This window comes from Rhinatrema bivittatum, chromosome 17 (genome assembly GCF_901001135.1).
Source record: "Rhinatrema bivittatum chromosome 17, aRhiBiv1.1, whole genome shotgun sequence".
NCBI lineage: Eukaryota > Metazoa > Chordata > Amphibia > Gymnophiona > Rhinatrematidae > Rhinatrema > Rhinatrema bivittatum.
In genome coordinates this window covers 44764253-44783499 of record NC_042631.1, presented here as the reverse complement: position 1 = coordinate 44783499, position 19247 = coordinate 44764253, and the positions used below count along the sequence as shown (strand labels likewise).

Sequence of the window (19247 nt, the reverse complement as noted above, 5' to 3'; positions counted from 1 at the left end):
CAACATATCATCGACCCGAAAAGAGTTATTTTGGTTGCTACCCACTCAGTACCTACTGGTAATACCATCGTATCCAAGAATCTCAGAAAAAAAGTTGCTAGCATGGGCTCACGACTCCAAACTGGCTGGACACCCTGGTCAACGCAGAACACTGTCTAAACTGCAAAGGTTTTATTGGTGGCCCACCATGAAGGAAGACACATTCTCCTACGTTGCTTCCTGCGCTAATTGTGCCAGACAGAATACGCCACCCGGTCATCCATGGGGCCAACTTCAACCCTTGCCAGTACCAGACGAGCCATGGACACACATTGCTACAGACTTTGTGGTGGACTTACCACTCTCAGGAGGAAACAACACGATTTGGGTAACTGTAGATTGGTTCTCAAAGATGGCTCACCTCGTGGCTCTCCCTGGCTTACCCACAGCCATGGAGCTTGCTAAGCTCTTCATCACGCACATTTTCCACCTGTATGGCATGCCTAAGCACATAGTCTCCGATCGAGGAGCCCAATTCACAGCTAAGTTCTGGAAGGCATTGTGCAAGAAGTTTGATATGTCTCTCGACTTCACCTCAGCATACCATCCACAATCTAACAGACAGAGAGAATGAATAGGACTCTCAAGCAGTTCATTCGTGCCTACGTGAACACTCGTCAGAATGATTGGGCTGAACTGTTGTCCTGGGCTGAATTTGCCATCAACTCTCATCCAGCAACATCCATTGGATCAACACCATTCAAAGTGGTTTACGGATGACTACCATTGCCACCACTGCCACTTCCACTGTCAGTGTCGTCCCCGGCAGCTCAATCTACTGCCAAAGATATTCAACAACTATGGACTCAGACCATCTCAAAGCAGCACTACGAGCTAAAAAAGGATACGATGCTCACCACTGTAAGGCTCCAGATTTCCAGCCTGGTGACAAAGTCTGGCTATCCACTAAGCACTTAAGACATAAACTTCCTTCAGCTCGCTTCGCTCCACGCTTCGTTGGACCCTTTCCCATTCTCCGACAATTAGGCAATTTCACCTATAGTCTGAAGCTACCATCAACATTGAAGATTCATAATGCGTTCCACATCTCACTATTGAAGCCTTTGATCCTTAGTGAGTTCTCTAACAAGATACTTGAACCTACACCAATAGATGCAGAAGAAGACGTCAAATACAAGGTAGACGCTATCCTTGACGTAAGAAAAAGAGGCAGAGTATGGGAATACCTCCTGTCATGGGAAGGTTATGGACCTGAAGATAACTCTTGGAAACCTATGGCTAATATATTGGATAAAGAGATGCTTCAAGACTTCCACTGAATGCATCCTCAGAAACCAAGACCAGGTAGGAAGCCTCGAGGACACCCTTTGAAGGGGGGTACTGTTGCGTCCGTCGGTGCTAGAGGGCTTCGCCCTGTTTACCTCACCTTGTTCACGGCTCCTCCCACTTACCTTGGGAAAATGGCTACCGCCACATCTTCAAGCCTCCCTCTCCGGCATCCCCAGAACGGCTATGGTGCTGCCTCCTGCCATGCTCCTCCCAAGGACCTACTAGGATGCACGCGCGTGCACCACCCATGTCTTTATTCCAGCATTGGCGCGAACCTCAGGTGCGTTCCCCTCTACTGACGTCACGCCATCCGGGTATTTGTTGCTAGCTTGTTGAGTTAGCAAAGGATTGGTTTCGGCTGGTCTAAGCTACTCTGCCGCTTCCTGCTGCCGCTGGAATTCCCCTATACCAACGGGGTGAGAAGGGTCCCCTCTGTCTAGGGTCCTGAGACTGCTACATCCTACTACTGCCACCTCTGGTGGTATACTTCAAACTATATAAATAAAGAACTAACTCTGTGTTTGTGCATCCTGAGTCTAGCCCAGTACTGTGTCTCTCTACGGGGCTCCCCCTGTGGGCGTGGTCATCTGCCACAGTACCCAAGAATCCACCCAAACACCGCTTAACCATAACACACACACACTGCCTCTCTCTCACACACACAACCCACACATACACAGATCTCATCTACCCACAAACACACACCCAGGCTCTCACCCACCCACGTAGGTAGTCATCCACACACACATAGGTAGTCACAAATACACCCCCACCACCATCCCATAGGCTCTCACCCAGCCAAAACTCACCCACCCACTGACATCCACCTACACTTCATACTCACACACAGAAGCAGTCACCCAGCCATACATATACACACACACACATACAGGGCCTGGGCCTGGGCCTATTCTTCAATGGCCAGCGGGATAGGGTCATCGGCGGCCATTGTGTCGTCCTCCTCTCTTTGGTTGCCAGTGGGATGAGGTTCACTGGCGGCCACGGCATCCTTCTTCTCTTCAGCCGCCAGCAGGATAGGATCTGTTGGCGGCCACTGTATCCTTCGCCTCTCTTTGGCTGCCAGCTGGATGAGGTCCAATAATGGCCACAGTGTTGGATTTCTCTCTTCAGGCTCCGTGGTGGCCTGCTGAGTCATGGGGTGGGCAGCAGCAGGAGTCTCATTTATTCAAACGTTATCTCCTGCTGCCACAGGGCTGGACTCGCAGTAAGAGTTGCAAGACTGGACCCGTGGCAACAGGAGGTGACTTTTGGATAAATGCAACTTCTGCTGCCCATGGGGGAGGGGGGAGGGAGGTGTAGCTAGATGAGATGCAGTTGATCAGATCGATCAGGGTTTTGGTTTATTCCTGCCCGATCCATTGTATAAATTTGGGATGGCACTTGCCACCCTGAAGTGATGCCTATGGGCTGGGGATTCACTGAATCCCTTGAAGACCCTGACTGCACACCACTGGAAGCTTGCTAAGCAGTTTGAGGAATAAAAAAGTGAAAAGCCCTAGTGCCCTTGCCGACTAACCAGACATCACTGCTGGCTTTCTGTAGATTCTATAGTTGGTTATCAAAAAGTACTGATCTAATTTAGTGTATAGAGAGGACATTAGCTGTGCAGCCTCAGTGTTCTTCATGCTGCAGTGACATGTTATTATCCACAGATGGAAATCAAAATGCTTTTATAAATTTTCGAGTGTATTTATCTGTTGTTATTTAGGGGGTCACATTCAGTAAGCTAATATTAGCAGGATAACTTGTCATGGATATTCAGTGGATAAACATCCCACTGAAAATCCCCAATTAAAGTTATATGGCTAACAATAGCCAGATAACTTTAAACATAACAGAATACTCATTTAAATATAGCTGGTTAGCTTTAGACTTAATTGGCTATATTCAGAAGACTAAAGCTGGTTAAGTGCCGCATCAGACCCAGGAAACTGCATACAAATATTTAAACCTTTGATTCATCACTGCTGCATTTTTTAGGATATATGAGTGAAAGGAAGTGTGGAAGCATGTGTGGTTTTTTACATATGTAGATTAGAGAATCTATTATGTACATGTAGAGGTAAAGTGACAGGAGGTGTTGCGCGTCTATTTCAAACTGCATTCCTGCCATTGAATTATTATCAATTGAATTATTTTGTCATTAAACCAAGAAAGGATACATTGTCTGCTAGATCAAATGTTAATTAGGTCTGGTTATCACAATGAATAATGTAAACATGTTATAGATAACAAGGGAGATAACATGATGCTGTGAGGTAAGCAGGATGTAGGATACTGCTCTCTCGGGCCTTCCAGGCTATCATCCGCTGCTGTCAGCATTTTAGCCTGCAAATACGAAACTGGACTCCCACTAAGTTTATTTATTTATTTATTTAACATTTTTCTATACCGACCTTCAAGGTTGAATACCATATCAGGTCGGTTTACATCGAACAGGGGTAGAACAGTATAACATAACGTAACATAAGGAACAACTTTTTTATAATTGTTAATATTGTTATATTGTTAATCACTTTATTTATTGCTTCAGTTATCCTTGTTCTATGTAAACCGATCCGATATGGCTATCACTATGAAGGTCGGTATAAAAAAGTGTTAAATAAATAAATAAATAAATAAATAAGAGTAGAGAAGCAAAAGTTACATAATAACAAGGACCTTGAACTTGGAAGCTGGTTCAGCTGGAAAAAGAGAAGCCTTAAGAGTGTATTAAATTATATACATTGTGAAATGTCCGAGCCTGGTCTAGAGCTAGTTAGCTTATTAGGGTAGCAAACTATTGAATGAGGTGAGAATTGGAGTGGCGAAGTTCGAAATTCATATTCATAAGTATATGAATATTCATATTCATATTCATAAGTATATTCATATTCATATTCATAAGTAAGACCTAATTTGGGCGATGTTGGCAAGGTTGGCAAAAAAGGATAAAGAGAAGGGTAAACAGGTGTCCCCCAAGATGGCTGATGGACGCATGGAAACTGATTGGGATGGAGCTAAAATGTTGGCGATCAGTGAACTCAAATTGGTGGTGGTTGCCGCATTAGAACTGGAGTTCAAAAGAATTGAGGAAGAGCTAAGTGAAGTTTCGGCATCTTTGTCCAGGTTTGGTTGAAGCAGAACAGCAAATTTCAGATGCGCAGGATGGGCCTGCATGGGGCAGAAATGGATATTTCCACCAAACAAGCAGCCCTGGAAAATCAGGAAAAGTGGCTAGAAGACCTTGAAAATAGGTCTTGCTGTAACAATTTAAGGTTGGTGGGCATACCAGAGTTGGTGGAAGAGTGAGAGTTGTTTCTTGGAATCCTGGCTGCCCTGTGAACTGAATATTGTTAGTAAGTACAGGAACCTGCGCATTGACCAAGATTTGGGCTGATAGGTTAGCGACCATTTTACTTAAGATAATTAGGAGTGGACAGGTAGGATTTGTACAGGGCAAATATGCTCTGACAAATGTCCGACTAGTGATGACAGCAATGGTACATTGCAGGCAGATTAATGAGCCTTTTCTGGTGGTCAGCTTCGATGCTGAGAAAGCATTCGACAGGGTAGAGTGGGATTACCTATTTGAAGTCATGGCAAGAATAGAGTTGGTTGGCCTGTTTAGACAGTTGTGAAATTGCTCTATTCTAATCCAGAGGCCTGCATTGTTACCAACAAAACAAGTTCGGATACTTTTCCCATAAAAAGAGGAACTAGGCAGGGCTGTCCCTTGTACCCCTTGTTATTCTTAATGTTTTTGGAGCCTTTCCTGTGTACCCTTCAGGAAACAAATAACATACAGGGAATACAGTTGGGAGCTATGATTTCAAATATGCAGCTTTTGTTGATGACATGTTAGTATTTCTTACAAAACCAATGTCCTCTCTAGCATTGCTATTAGAGTTTTCTCTCAGTTTGGGTTGTTTTCGGGACTTAAGTTGAATATTGATAAATCTGAAGCATTAGCTTTTCCATCTTCCTTGTGACAGCAGTCGGGGAATAGCTTTCCTTTAAAATGGGCGGCTGGGGTTTTTAGGTATTTGGGGTTGGATATGTCAACTAATCCAGGTGAACTTTACAGTCTCAATTTAGATCGGCTTACACTAAAGGGAAGATTTCACACTTGGAAAGGTTTACCTTTGTCATTGGTGTAGAAAATTAATCTCTATAAAATGATAATTTTTACTCATTGCATTTATGTTCTCCAGAATCTACCCATAAGATTGTTGAAGAGAGATCATAAACGCCTAGATTCTTTAATTATAACATTTTCTGGCACGACAAGAAACCGCGTATCCCCTTAGATTGTTTGAAACATGACTGGGTTCAAGGGGGATTAGCATTACAGGATTTAGCAGAATATAATTTTGCCAGTCTTTTGTGCGTTTTGCACAATAATAAATCTGATTGCCTAAATTTGGAAGGAGATAAATCGCAAATGGTGCCCCTAGACTACTCAAGCAAAATTACCCAAAGGTGTGGCCCAGTTGAGCTTTGATCTCACCAATTAGATGGGCTTGGAGATGTCTGACAAGATTTTATCAGAAGTCCTAGCACCTCCTTGACAGCGCGACCCCTAATTAAAAATATTTCATGGCGCCCCCCAGGAAAGGTGCCTGGGGAAGTATTAGGAACACTCAGCACCCGCTTTCAGTGCTTTTTTTTTTTTTTTTTTTGCATCTGCTCCACTGTCCCTTGTCTCTTATAAACAGCACTGATAATCTCCAACAGTCTTTTCCCATAATAATCACACTGGAAGCAAAGTGGTTTCCAACTTAACTTTACTGATAGTTGATAAGATGGATAAAATGTTCTTTATAAATCTTTGATGTTAAATCCACTTGTTTAGTTGCGATGGAGAAGGTACAGAGAAGGGTGACCAACATGATAAAGGGAATGGAACAGCTCCCCTATGAGGAAAGACTAAAGAGGTTAGGACTTTTCAGCTTGGAGAAGAGATGGCTGAGGGGGATATGATAGAGATCTTTAAAATCATGAGAGGTCTAGAATGGGTAAATGTAAATCAGTTATTTACTCTTTTGGATAATAGAAGGACTAGGGGGCACTGCATGAAGTTAGCATGTGGCACATTTAAAACTAATCGGAGAAAGTTCTTTTTCACTCAATGCACAATTAAACTCTGGAATTTGTTGCCAGAGGATGTGGTTAGTGCAGTTATTGTACCTGGGTTTAAAACAGATTTGGATAAGTTCTTGGAGGAGAAGTCCATTATCTGCTTTTAATCAAGTTGACTTAGAAAATAGCCACTGCTATTACTAGCATCAGTAGCGTGGGATATACTTAGTTTTTGGGTACTTGCCAGATACTTGTAGCCTGAATTGGTCACTGTTGGAGACAGGATGCTGGGCTTGATGGACCCTTTGTCTGTCCCAGTTTGGCAATTTCTTATGTTCTTATGTTCTTTGGTTGAAATTTAATAAATTTGTGACTTTTCTCTTCCAGTAAAAATCTTCAGAATCTGTAATAGCCAATTCCTTAATAATTTAGCTCCTTCATCTTTCCAATGAATAAGAAACTTTCTCTCAATTTTTCCAGATTTATAGCAGATTCTTCCCATTGTGTAATGGTCAGATTGATAATCACAATTATTTCACAGAATGAAAAAATCCCATTTTTCATACCTCTTCTGAAGTCTTCACTATTCACTAGTAATTTGTAACCTTTCATTAAAACTGTCCATCTTACCTGAAGACTGAAGGGTGGCCACTGTAACTCCAATATTTAAAAAGGGCTTCAGAATGATCTAGAAAAATATAGACCAGTGAGCTCTCGATGGTGCCCATGGCCTTGGAGGTGTCTATCGGTGCTCAGAATGCTTGGAGATGTTGGGACCCTTGGCACCCAACGACATCAATGGTACTCATCAGCCTCAATGGCGCCTGTGGCACTCCACTGCCTTGATAGGGTCCCATGTGTCAGCAGTGCATATGGCATTCAGCAATGTTTATGGTGTTCAATGGCATCAATGGTACTTGACAGTGCCAAATGGCATCGATGACACCCCATGGTGTTCGACAGTGCCAGTGGTGCCCATTGCACTCTGGCACACATGAAACTCAATGGCATGGAAGGTGCCCATGGTGCTCAACACCATGGATGGCACCTACAGCACTCGATATTGTTAGCGCTTGATGGCATCAGTGGTGCCCATAGCGTCGAAGACACCCATGCTGTTTGGTGCCCAATAATGCCCATGGCACCCGATAGCATTTATGGTGCTTGATGGTGTCGACGGCATCCACTGCACCCAATGACACCCACAGCTCTTGATGGCATTGAAGGTGCCCACAACACTCATCAGCACGAAAAGCTCTTGGCTGCGATAGTGCCAATGCTGAGCAGCATCCAGCACTCTTAGACTCCATGCCCAGCATCTGACCACCAGTGCTCTGGCATGTGGATGTGCACAGGCAACCGATGTCAGGGCAATGCACTAACAGTGAGGCAGCAGAACCGAATGCCCAAACTCATGTTCACCCTCTTTTCCATGGAGACTGCTCTGCCAGAGCAAACCGGCAAGCAGGAGGGGAAGCTATGTTATTCAGGGCACCAGAGGTAAAGATTAACTAGTTCCCAGGAGTGTGGAGAGGATGAGCTCTTCTCCCAGGGGAACGTTTTGGTCCTTGATTCTTTCACTGTCTAGGCCTCTGTTGATGCCCAGTGGTCAGTTGAAACTTCCTGGAACTCCTACCTGAATGGGAACTCAAGCAAACCCCAAGGCTAGAGGACTGCCCAAGCTACGCAGGGACTGCAGACTGCTTGTCCCATGAAGCACCTGCAAAGGCAAAAACAGATGAACTGAGAGGACAACCCAGATAAGCTGTTAACAAAAATACATGTGCATATGATTTCATGTAACATGTTCATACCTGTGCAAATATGTTTGTGCATATTGTTTTTATGAAAAGATATGTGTATTTGATAATTGGCACATACAAGGATGCGCTGATTATAAAATACATGCATACATGTGCACAAGCTCATTTACACATGTATATTAGCTCGTACGCTTTTTTTTTCAAAAGTTATCCTCTATCCTTTTTACCTTTACCTTTTCATGATCCTAATTTGATAATTAAACTGGTGTTTTTTCCTCTCAATTTTGCTCCCTTTCATAATGTCTACTTATTCTAATTGCTTGAAGAGGGTCTCCTGCAGCGAGACCAGGATCCTTCTCCTTCCTGCAGTTGAGCTGGGCCGCTTCCAATCAATCTCTATCAGACTAAAGACTTCCAGCAGTAGCACCTCCCCCTCAGTTGCTATCCTTTGGTTGACTTCTGCTAAATCTCTTTCCTGTTTTTCACTCCTGAATAAATCTCACTAGGGCCAATGCAAAACAGAGCGCTCAGGTTGGACGTCTGTTTTGGAGGCGCATCCACAGCCCCTTATGCTATAAGGGGATTAGCACATCCACAACGCGCGTCCAACGCACCGCAAAACTAATAGCGCTCATCACATGCAAATGCATGTCGATGAGGCTATTCTCCCCACATACCAAAAAAAAAAAAAAGAAATGTGCACTGGACCCGCACATTTTTATGCTCAGAAATTAACATCTGCCCAGAGCAGGCGTTAATTTCTGAGCACCACAAAAAGTTGGACAGAAAAGCAGAAAATATTGCTTATCTGTACATCCTCCGATTTAATATCATAGCGATATTAAGTCGGAGGAACCAAAAGTTGAAAAAAAAATGTAAAAACAAGTGCCGGTGGTCAAGTTAGGAAGCAGACGCTCAGTTAACGAGCATCCATTTTCCTAACCCATGGCTGTGCACCAGTTAGAAAAACGGACACTCGTAAAATTGAGCGTCTGCTTTCCTAACCCGCGGACAGCTGACCTCTACTGGGTGCCCGCTGCTAAGGAGGCACTAGGGGCATGCAGTCGACCCTAGCATCTCCTTGGCAGCGCAACCCCTAATTTAAATATTGCATGCCCCCCCCCCCCCCCAGAGAGGTGCCTGGGCGAGCATTAGAAAAGCAGGCACTCGACACTGAGCGTCCGCTTTCGGCGCAATTTTATTGCATCGGTGCCACTGTGAATAGCTGTTTCTCCCCTCTCTAGGATAATTTATAGTGCCTCTTTCCTTCCCAACTTTTATGCTATCCTTCATGTAAAGTGCCATACCTGCCCCTTTCACCTCCTTGCCCTTTCTGAACAGCCTGACATGGTTGTAGGGTTGTAACGGTATCCATGCCATTAAAGCCACTAGATTTGATGATATTACACAGATTTTGAACGTTCATGCATGTAGTCTTCCAAATGTGTTCCCCGTCCTGATTCTTCTCTTTCCATTTTCATATCTGCCCTTATCCTGTCTGCCATTTGTGGGTGCATTTGCAAGTTTCCTTCCTCTGGGAAATATTCTGCTGGTGGTATTCTTGTGAGTGGGACAGATCGGTTTTCCTATTTCCATTCTCCACTTTACTCGATTAGTTCAAACCTTTGCCTTGTATTCCCTGAAGGTCTTGCTGCCTCTCCTCACCTCCCTTCTTTGCTGAATGTTGCCTCTCTCTCTCTCTCTCTCCTGTAAAGTCCTAGAGCTCTATAGGTGACTCCCCTTCATTGAATTGCATCAGTCTGTCCTTCAGTCATTGAAGTTCATGCATAGATTCTCTTGTTCTAATCATAGCTATTAGTAGTTAAGAGAAAGGTAGCAACTCAATAAAGGTCATTTTAATCCAATATCAGACATATCCCCAGCTGCCTGCAGTGCCTTTGAGCTAAAATAATCTTGCCTCGTCTCCATTTGGACCTTATATCAGTCTATCCCTCTTGTCCTGCTCTCCCAGCAATGCTAATGGTGAACTTTGTATCCCCCTAAAACAGCGGTTCTCAACCTGGGGGTCGCGACCCCGGTGGGGGTCGAACGCCCAAAACACAGGGGTCCCCAACCACCGATCCGCGGACCGGGACTGGGCCGTGGGAGTTTTTTGCCGGTCCGCGGCGCCGCCAAGCACCGGCAGGTGTGTTGCGCGCTCCCGGTCTCTCCCGCTGCCGTTGCGGCCGGGCTGTCAGCACGTTCAAGCCCAGCGGGAACGGCAGCGGCGCTAGAAGAAGCTGTGCACCCGTGGCTGGGCCTTTTCTTCTTCCTGCGCCTGCCCCCCCCTCCCGTGACCCGGAACAGGAAGTGAATCGCGGTGCGCGCGGGAAGGAGAGAGAGCCGCGCGAAAAAGTAGCAGCAGCGGCTGCAGCATCGGTCCTTGAGCAATAGAAGTAGCCGGTAATGGAGAAAGGAGACAGCAGCATGAGCCTCCCGCGGCCGATGGGATTCTTCTTTCTTGGCCAGCGGAGGCTGCTGCAGCTCCCATTTGTGCTCGGGGGAGAAGAGGAAGTGAGTGAGAGAAAGAGAGAGAAGCAGCCAGCCTGTGTGTGATTGACTGGTCAGAGAGCTGATGTGTGTGTGTATGTGAGATACAATGAAAGTGACTGCTCAGGGAGATGACTGATGTGTATGTGAGAGTGTGAGACATTAGTCAGGGAGGTGACTGATGTGTGTGTGTGAGAGAGAGAAAAAGCATGGAAGTGAGAAGTCTGGGTATGTGAGAAAGCATGGGCGTAAGAAGCCTGGTGTTGTTGGGGTGAAAGAAAGCATGGGAGTGAGAAACCTGGGTGAGTGTGCATGCATGAGAGAGAGAGACTGCTTGGTAAGGTGCGTGTGAGAGAAAAAGACTGGTGTGTGTGTGTGAATATGAGAGAATGTGATTCAGGGAATGAGAAGCCTGTGCACGTGGAGAGTGAGCATGGAAATGAGAGAGACTGGTGTGTGTGTATCAGAGAGAAAGTGATTATGGGAATGAGAAGCCTGTGCATGTGGAGAGAACAAGCATGGGAGAGAGAGACTGGTGAGTGAGTGTGTGTGTGTGTGTGAGAGAGAGAGAGACAGAGAAAGTGATTATGAGAGTGAGAAGTCCATATATGTAAGTAGAACACGGGAGTGGGAAGCCTGTGTGTGTGTGTGTGTGTGTGTGTGTATGGCATGAGAGAAACTGTTCAGGAAGGTGACTGGTGTGTGTGTGCCAAAGACTGTTTGGGAGATGATTGGTGTGTGAGAGACAGAAACTGGTCATGGGGGCATGACTGGTATGGTGTGTGTGTGTGAGAGACATGGGCACTAAGGAAGAGGACCATAAGTATAGAGCTTAGCTTCTACTGCTGCTTCTGGTGAGTGCCACGGCCTGCAGGGAAGGGGAGTAGGAGAGCTGCTGGAGGGGGTAAGTAAAGGTGGCTTTTTAAGTTTATTTTTCTTGACTGCCATTTTAATTGTGTGATGTCTGCTTTTTTGAAATATTTTATTGGTGTTTGGAGAATGTTTAATAGTTTTTATGAGTTTTTAATTGTTGGATGTTCATAGCTGTTTTGAAACATTTATTCTGCTTATTAGTATAGTTTTACAATTATTTCTGTGTGGGGATCTATAGCTGCTTGCTAGTTCTGTTTTCCTAATAAGAGGTGTATTGGTTTTTAGGACCTGATTTAATATTTGTAGTGTTGCCTTTTCATAGATAGGGTTGCTCCTGTTTGAGTGTATTCCATAATACAGGTGTAACTGTGTGTGGATTAGTTTATGTGCATTACTACAGATCCTGGGAGGTCGGTTCTGTGTCTGTTACCGATATGAGATATTTTGCTAGCATGTAAGCGTTTGTATCGGTCTTATTTGTTGTGTTTTCTCAGAGGACATGCATTGGTGGTAAACTGCTGTCTTTTCATAAGTAGGGCTATTGAGCCTGGAAATAGAAGGAGTTTGAGTTGCTGTTACTGAGATGTCACTAGAACCAGAATATCTTTTTTGTAGGGTGAGTTGTATGGGGAATGTCATAATTCTGCTTTACATCCATTATTGTGGGTCAGGGGGGTTCCTGTGGATACAAACTGTACTTTTACATCTAGCCCCATGACGATCATGGGTCAGTGTGCCATGCATGTGAGAACCTATGGTGAGTTGAGTTACATTCACATTATAAATGTCATAATTAAATGATAAGTGTGCACTAAAATCCAACCCCATCCATAACCCCGCCCCCATATGACCAAAGCCCCGCCCTCACCCCACCCTCACGGGGCGAGGGCGGGGCGAGGGGTCACCGCAACATGAGGAACTGTATTGCGGGGTCACGGCATTAGAAAGGTTGAGAACCACTGCCCTAAAACTTTACCATCTTGTCTCCCTCCCTTTTTGCCTCCCAAGTCTATTGCCCTGATAATGGAGTTTCCTCTCTCTCTAAGGCCCTCTGCTACTTTTCTTCTGGTCACACTGGACAACCCTTCCATCTAACTCTGTCTGCTCTATCGGTGCTTCCTCCAATTATCCCACAAAGGAGTTCTTTAATGGAAGTGCTGGGAAGGAAGAGCGCCTGGCTTCCCACTCTTACCCTTCCTTAGCCCACAATAGTCCATCTGCAGCTTACAGAGAGGAAATCCCATGCCATTTCTCTGTTTCCAGATGCTATCTATCCTTCATCTCCACTATAAGTTATTATAACATTTTCCTCACATACAGGATCATCCTATTCTTATTATCATTAGACCCACAGAACAGCTAGGTGCGGCTGCTAGTGCTATTTTAGCTTTCATGTACATTTGTTTTCCATTTTCAGATTGATTCATATGCTCGGCAAGACCTGAAGAGGGGCCTTCATTTATATGGCACAGAGGGAAACGTTGGCCTAACTAATGCATGGAGCATCATTCAAACAGATGTAAGTCTGAAAGGTTTTATGATCTTTCTTTTTGTCCGGCTTTTCTCCTGAACATTCTGTTTTTGTGATATGTGACAATGCCGTTCATCTCACTTTTAGGTACTGGGCTTAGAGCAGAAACATAAATCTCACCTTTAGGTACTGGGCTTAGAGCAAAAACATAAAATGGCTGGAGAATCCAAGTAGCATAATTAGTTGCATGTGATAACATGACTGGGAGAGTCTCATAAACATGCACACTCCCTCCTTCATAAAGCTTAAGCAAGGTCTTTAGACTTCAATATTAGCAGTTGTAACAATATTGAATAAACTTTGCTGAATCATAAGATAGTAAAATGGCTTCTCCCCTGACAACCATATAATAGTGTCTTGGGAGGTTATAGGGGTTAACTTCTTGCTACCTGACAGCATTTGATTTGGATTTTAGATTTCATTATTTGCCTTTTTCAAACCCCAAAACAAGATGAGTTAGAATCAGGCACAGTAGGTATTTTCCTGTCCCCAGAAGGCTTACAATCTAAGAGGCCTTCTTACTAGCAGACCGATATTCCAACGGCACTTAGGCAGATAACTTGGACATATCTGGCTTAGAGGCGGCCGCTGAATAACCGGCTATATTCAGAGGCTGTCACTTAGCTGGATAAATGTGGCTAAGAACTTAGCCGAATAACATGTGGGCAGCAATGGGCATAACAGGACGGTGCTACTTAGCCCGATAAGTTATCCAGCTAAGTAGCGATATTGAGACTTAACCAAATAAGTTATCCATCTAGGTTAAATGTGCTCAATAGCAAGTCTAAACTTACAGATGTGACTTATCCAGCTAAATAGTGCCAAACACGGGGATATTCAACTGCATAGCCATGCAGCTGAATATCCCATCTAAGTTTGCTGGATAAGTCTATCTGCGTAACTTAGATATCCGGTTATAATTTACATATTGACCCCTAAATATTTTCTCCCATTTTGTGTATGGGAAAAATACTTAAAGGTGAATTTTAAAAGCCCGGCACGTGCCAAAATCGGGAGACGCATACACAAGTCGGGCTTGCTCACACCCACTGAATTTTAAAAGCCACCCAGATGCGCAAGTTTCTCCCGCTGTGTGAACATCTCACTGAAATGCAAAAAGGGGTGTGGTCTAGGCAGGGTGTGGGCATTTCGAGGCGTAGCCAAGAGATGTACACGTAAATAATTGCAGGCCCAGGTCCACTGCCATGTAAGTTTACTTCTGCTATGAAGGAGGTGTAAGTTATACCCCCCCCAAAAAAAAAAAAGACAGCCATTTTGGAAGGTTTTAAAGAGTCTGGGGTAACGGGGGGGGGGGGGGGAGTGCAAGCTATCAAACCAGGCGGGTTTTGGAGGACCTAGCTCTTAACTGGACAAACTGGTGGACAAACTATTGAAACTGGCACCCATTATAAAATACCCTGACTTACGTGGTAGAATTGGGATTTGTGTGCCTAGGAGCGCGCCCACTTAAAATTAGGTGCACACGTACATGCGCTCAGGCTATTTTATAACATGTGCACGTAAATTATAAAGTTGCCATGTCCCTGGACCCGCACGGATCTACCTGTACCAATGTGTGCCCAGGCGCCACTTTGAAGTTATCGTCTCAGTAAATAGTGCCCAAAGTTTGAATCTGAGGCAATGGAGAGTGAAGTGACTTGCCCAAGGTCACAAGATGCATAGATGGGAAAAGCAAGATTTGAACACTAATTTCCCTGGTTCTTAACCTGCTGCTCTAACCATTCGGCTATTCATCTATCCGGAGGAGCAGTAAGTATTAAAACAAAAAATTAGGGGCTAGGTAGGGGTAGGTTAGGGGTCAGGGCGGAGAGGGGAAAAGGTAGGAAGGGTGGGGTTAGGGTTAGGAAAGCTCCCTCCCAGTTTGCTCCTTAATTGGAGCTGATTGGAAGGGGAACTGGGGAAGGCCTTCTCGCATCGCCGCGCGGACTTTATAAAACTCTCCCCCCCCCCCCCCCCCGCACGCGTGAGTCACGGTCCGCCCCACTCATGCATGCATGGATGTTAAAATCTGGCGCACATATGCACACTCGGATAGCATATTTTATAACATGCGCACGACGACGCGTGCGTGTTATAAAATCAGGGTGTCCATGTGCGCGCACCAGGAACCGCTTTGATTATCATCGTGGCTTTTCGTTGTGGATGCGGCCGCGAGAAAAAAGCATTATATATGTTGTTAATAATCCTTTATTTTATATGTGAGTTTACCTTGTGTGTTATTTTTATCTATGAATGTCTTTATGTAAACCATTATGATCTTGTGAACTTCACGTGGAATGACGATATATAAAACATTTAAACAAATAAATATTCATACATATTCTAGGACATCGCAATTGCTCCTATATAATCTAGTTCATATACATACATTTTCGAGGTCGACACAATAAATACAAATTCTAATTGTCAGAGTTGCATAGGAGTCATGCACATAAAATCAGGACTGTAGCTGTCTCGTGTGCTAAGCTCTTTTCCAGAAGGTTGGAAATATGCATATCCTTCCCATTTTGCACATACCTATGCAAGTAAAAAAGAGGACATTTCAAGGGCGTGGTTTGGAAGTTTGCGCACAAATATTTTGTACACAGTGTGGGCTAAATTTTTTTATTTTATTTTATTTTTAGTTGATTTATAACATTTAAACAAAATGCAATAATCCAGGAATTTCCAGAAAACAAATATTACTTCAATTTCAATACATAATTCTTATTAATCCAGCCCACATCTAGGAGGAGAGGGGATACCTATTGCTGGGTGTCTTCTCTCTTATACAACCTAAACACCTAAACAACACTTTGTTCCTGATTTTTATCCTTCAAAAAGCGCTCCAAGTGTGTGGGGTCTGTAAAAATAAACTTATTGTTCTGAAACATAATATTTATTTATTTATTTATTTATTTATTTATTTAGGTTTTTTATATACCGGTTTTCCTGCATTAGATGCAAATAAAATCGGTTTACATTGAACAATTAAACTTGCTTGAAAGCATTACAAGTAACAGAGAACATCTAACATAAAAACATGTAGGAACAATAATAAAACATGGAGTTTAAAGTATTCATCTTAAACAGATGCCTTGCAAAAAACCAATGAGGAATTAAAAAATTAAAAATTATAAATTAAATAAAAGATGGATGTATCGAGAGAAATAGGACACTTGCAGGGAAACTTTAGAAAGAAACTTGCACCTATTTCTAGGACTTGTTTCTTAAGTAAAAGAAACTGTTTTCTACGTGCTTGAGTGTGGGCTAAATTTTAAAAGGTGCACGTGGGCGTAGATTTGTTCGCTGCCGCGCGCATGTTATAAAATCCAGGGTCAGCGCGCACAAAGGGGTGCACAATTGTGCAACTTGCGTGCGCGATGAGCCGCGCAGCCTTCTTCTTCCATTCCCTCCAAGGCCGCTCTGAAATCGGAACGGCCTTGGAGGGAACTTTCCTTCCGTTTCCCCCCACCTACCCCTACTTAACCCGCCCCCCAGCCCTATCTAAACCCCCACCCCCAAATCTTTGTTGAAGAAGTTACGCGAGCCAACCAACAGCCGGCCCGCGATCCCAGGCACAGCAGCAAATGGCCCCGCCCCGGCCCGGTCTGCCCATGCCCCGCCCCTTTTTGCAAGCCGGGGCTTGCGGCGCCGCCGAGCCTATGCAAGATAGGCTCAGCGTGCGCAGGGGTAGCTTGGGGCAGCTTTTCGGGGTTACGCGCGTAACTATTTGAAAATCTACCCCTGTATGTGCAGCTCACATGCAAGCTATTTCACCTGCTCTTTGAGTCGCAGACATGAAGTATTCCTATGAACTATAACTTAACATAGCCTTAGCATTCAGATTATCCAATTGATAAATAAGATGACCTGGAAATTATCCTTCTGGAATTGTTTATATGTTATTAATAATCATTATTTTATATGTGAGTTTACCTTGTATGTTATTTTTATCTGAGAATATTTTTATGTAAACCGTTATGATCTTGTGAACTTCACGTGGAATAACGATATATAAAACATTTAAACAAATAAATATTCATACATATTCTAGGGCATCACAATTGCTACTATATAATCTAGTTCATATACATACATTTTCGAGGTCGACACAACAGTAAATACAAATTCTAATTTTACTAACAATACACTTTACATCATTCATACATATTGCTCGCTCCACTAACATTATCTCTGGTACTGACATTGAAATTATCAGCATATTGGTATTGTACATGAAGTCGTATGCATTTCTAATGAGCCATGTTTTCAGCTAAAGGCTTTAAATATCTCGGAATTCAGGTCACTAGGAATTTTAGGTTCTTTACTCTTAGAATCATGGCCCTATTCTGAGTCGTCTAAAACAAGGCCTGGGAGCGTGGGATCATTTGTCAATTTCCTGGGCTGGTAGGATCAATTTACTTAAAATGAATATATTACCTAAATTGCTGTATTTATTTCAACACCTCCCTTGTGCTGTGCCTGCTTACATATTTACTGAATTGCGTAAGTTAGTAGGTAAGTTTATTTGGCGGCATCACAGAGCACGAATAAGTTCAGAAAAGCTGTGGTTACCAATACCACAGGGTGGGATGGCACTCCCTAATCTGTGTATTTACTACTGGGTGGCGAGGTTGATTGGTATGCATGAGTAGCTGAATGGGAGGGGCTTTTCATGGTTGGATCTCAAGAGGGAACAGGCGAGCATGGTTAATTTGACTATGCTCTCCTTTCTCACCCTTAGTTCTCCCCTAAGGCATAGGATCTAGTCCTGTGCTTGCTCACATATTTTTCATATGGAGTCAGGTTCAGAAATTTTTAGGTTTAGAGGGGCAAGGTTTGTCCCCTATTGTGCCCTTATATGAAAATCCTGATTTAGCTAGCTGTACTTTTCCCCCAATCTTCAAGTCCTTTCATGATTTTGTAGACCTCTATCATATCCCCCCTCAGCCGTCTCTTCTCCAAGCTGAATAGCCCTAACCTCTTCAGCCTTTCCATCCCCTTTATCATTTTGGTCGCCCTTCTCTGCACTCTGTATCTTTTTTTAGATGTGATGACCAGAATTGCACACAGTATTCAAGATGCAGTCTCATCATGGAGCAATACAGAGGGATTAGGAAATCCATCCTTTTATTTGCCATTCCCCTCCTAATAATTCCTAACGTTGTTTGCTTTTTTGATCACCAAAACCAGTAAGCTGACGATTTCAATGTATTATCCACTACAATGCCTAGATCTCTTTCCTGGGTGGTAACTCCTAAGATAGAACCTGACATTGTGTAACTACAGCAACAGTTATTTTTCCCTATATGTATCACTTTGCTCTTGTCCAAGTTAAGGGCCAGATTTTCAAAACCTATGCGCGTAAAAGCCCAGGGTTTACGCACATGGCCGGGCCTTATGCACACCAGGCCATGTAAGTCCCGGGGCTAGACAAAGGGGAGGTCTGGGGGCAGGGATAGAGGCGCCCGGCACAGCAGCCATTTGCTGCTGTGCCGGCGCACGCAACTTCCTCCTACTAGGAGGCAGGAGCAAAAGATAAAATAATAAAATTGGGGGTATTTAGGATAGGATTAGGGAGAGGGCAGCACGCGCATATTATAAAATCGCATTTCCATGTGTGCACACTGGGTAGCGCACACATGGAAATGCGAGTAGTTAAATCACAAGCAGACTGTGATACATTACAGGAGGACCTTGCAAGACTGGAAGATTGGGCATCCAAATGGCAGATGAAATTTAATGTGGACAATTGCAAGGTGTTGCATATAGGGAAAAATAACCCTTGCTGTAGTTACATGACGTTAGGTTTCATATTAGGAGCTACCACCCAGGAAAAAGATCTAGGCATCATAGTGGATAATACTTTAAAATCATCAGCTCAGTGTGCTGCAGCGGTTAAAAAAGCAAACAGAATGTTAGGAATTATTAGGAAGGGAATGGTTAATAAAACGGAAAATGTCATAATGCCTCTATATCACTCCAAGGTGAGACCACACCTTGAATACTTGTACAATTCTGGTCGCCGCATCTCAAAAAAGATATAGTTGCGATGGAGAAGGTACAGGGAAGGGCAACCAAAATGATAAAGGGGATGGAACAGCTCCCCTATGAGGAAAGGCTGAAGAGTTAGGGCTGTTCAGCTTGGAGAAGAGATGGCTGAGGGGGGATATGAT

General features: G+C 43.9%; 1 protein-coding gene across 1 annotated transcript in view; it reads left to right on the top strand.

The window, feature by feature from the left end:
* The window catches only part of TSPAN4 (tetraspanin 4), a 597345-nt gene that overhangs the window by 530798 nt on the left and 47300 nt on the right, over positions 1-19247 (top strand). Inside the window, 1 exon segment of the mRNA XM_029582420.1 lies at positions 12955-13056. Coding sequence (XP_029438280.1) covers positions 12955-13056 — 102 coding nt within the window.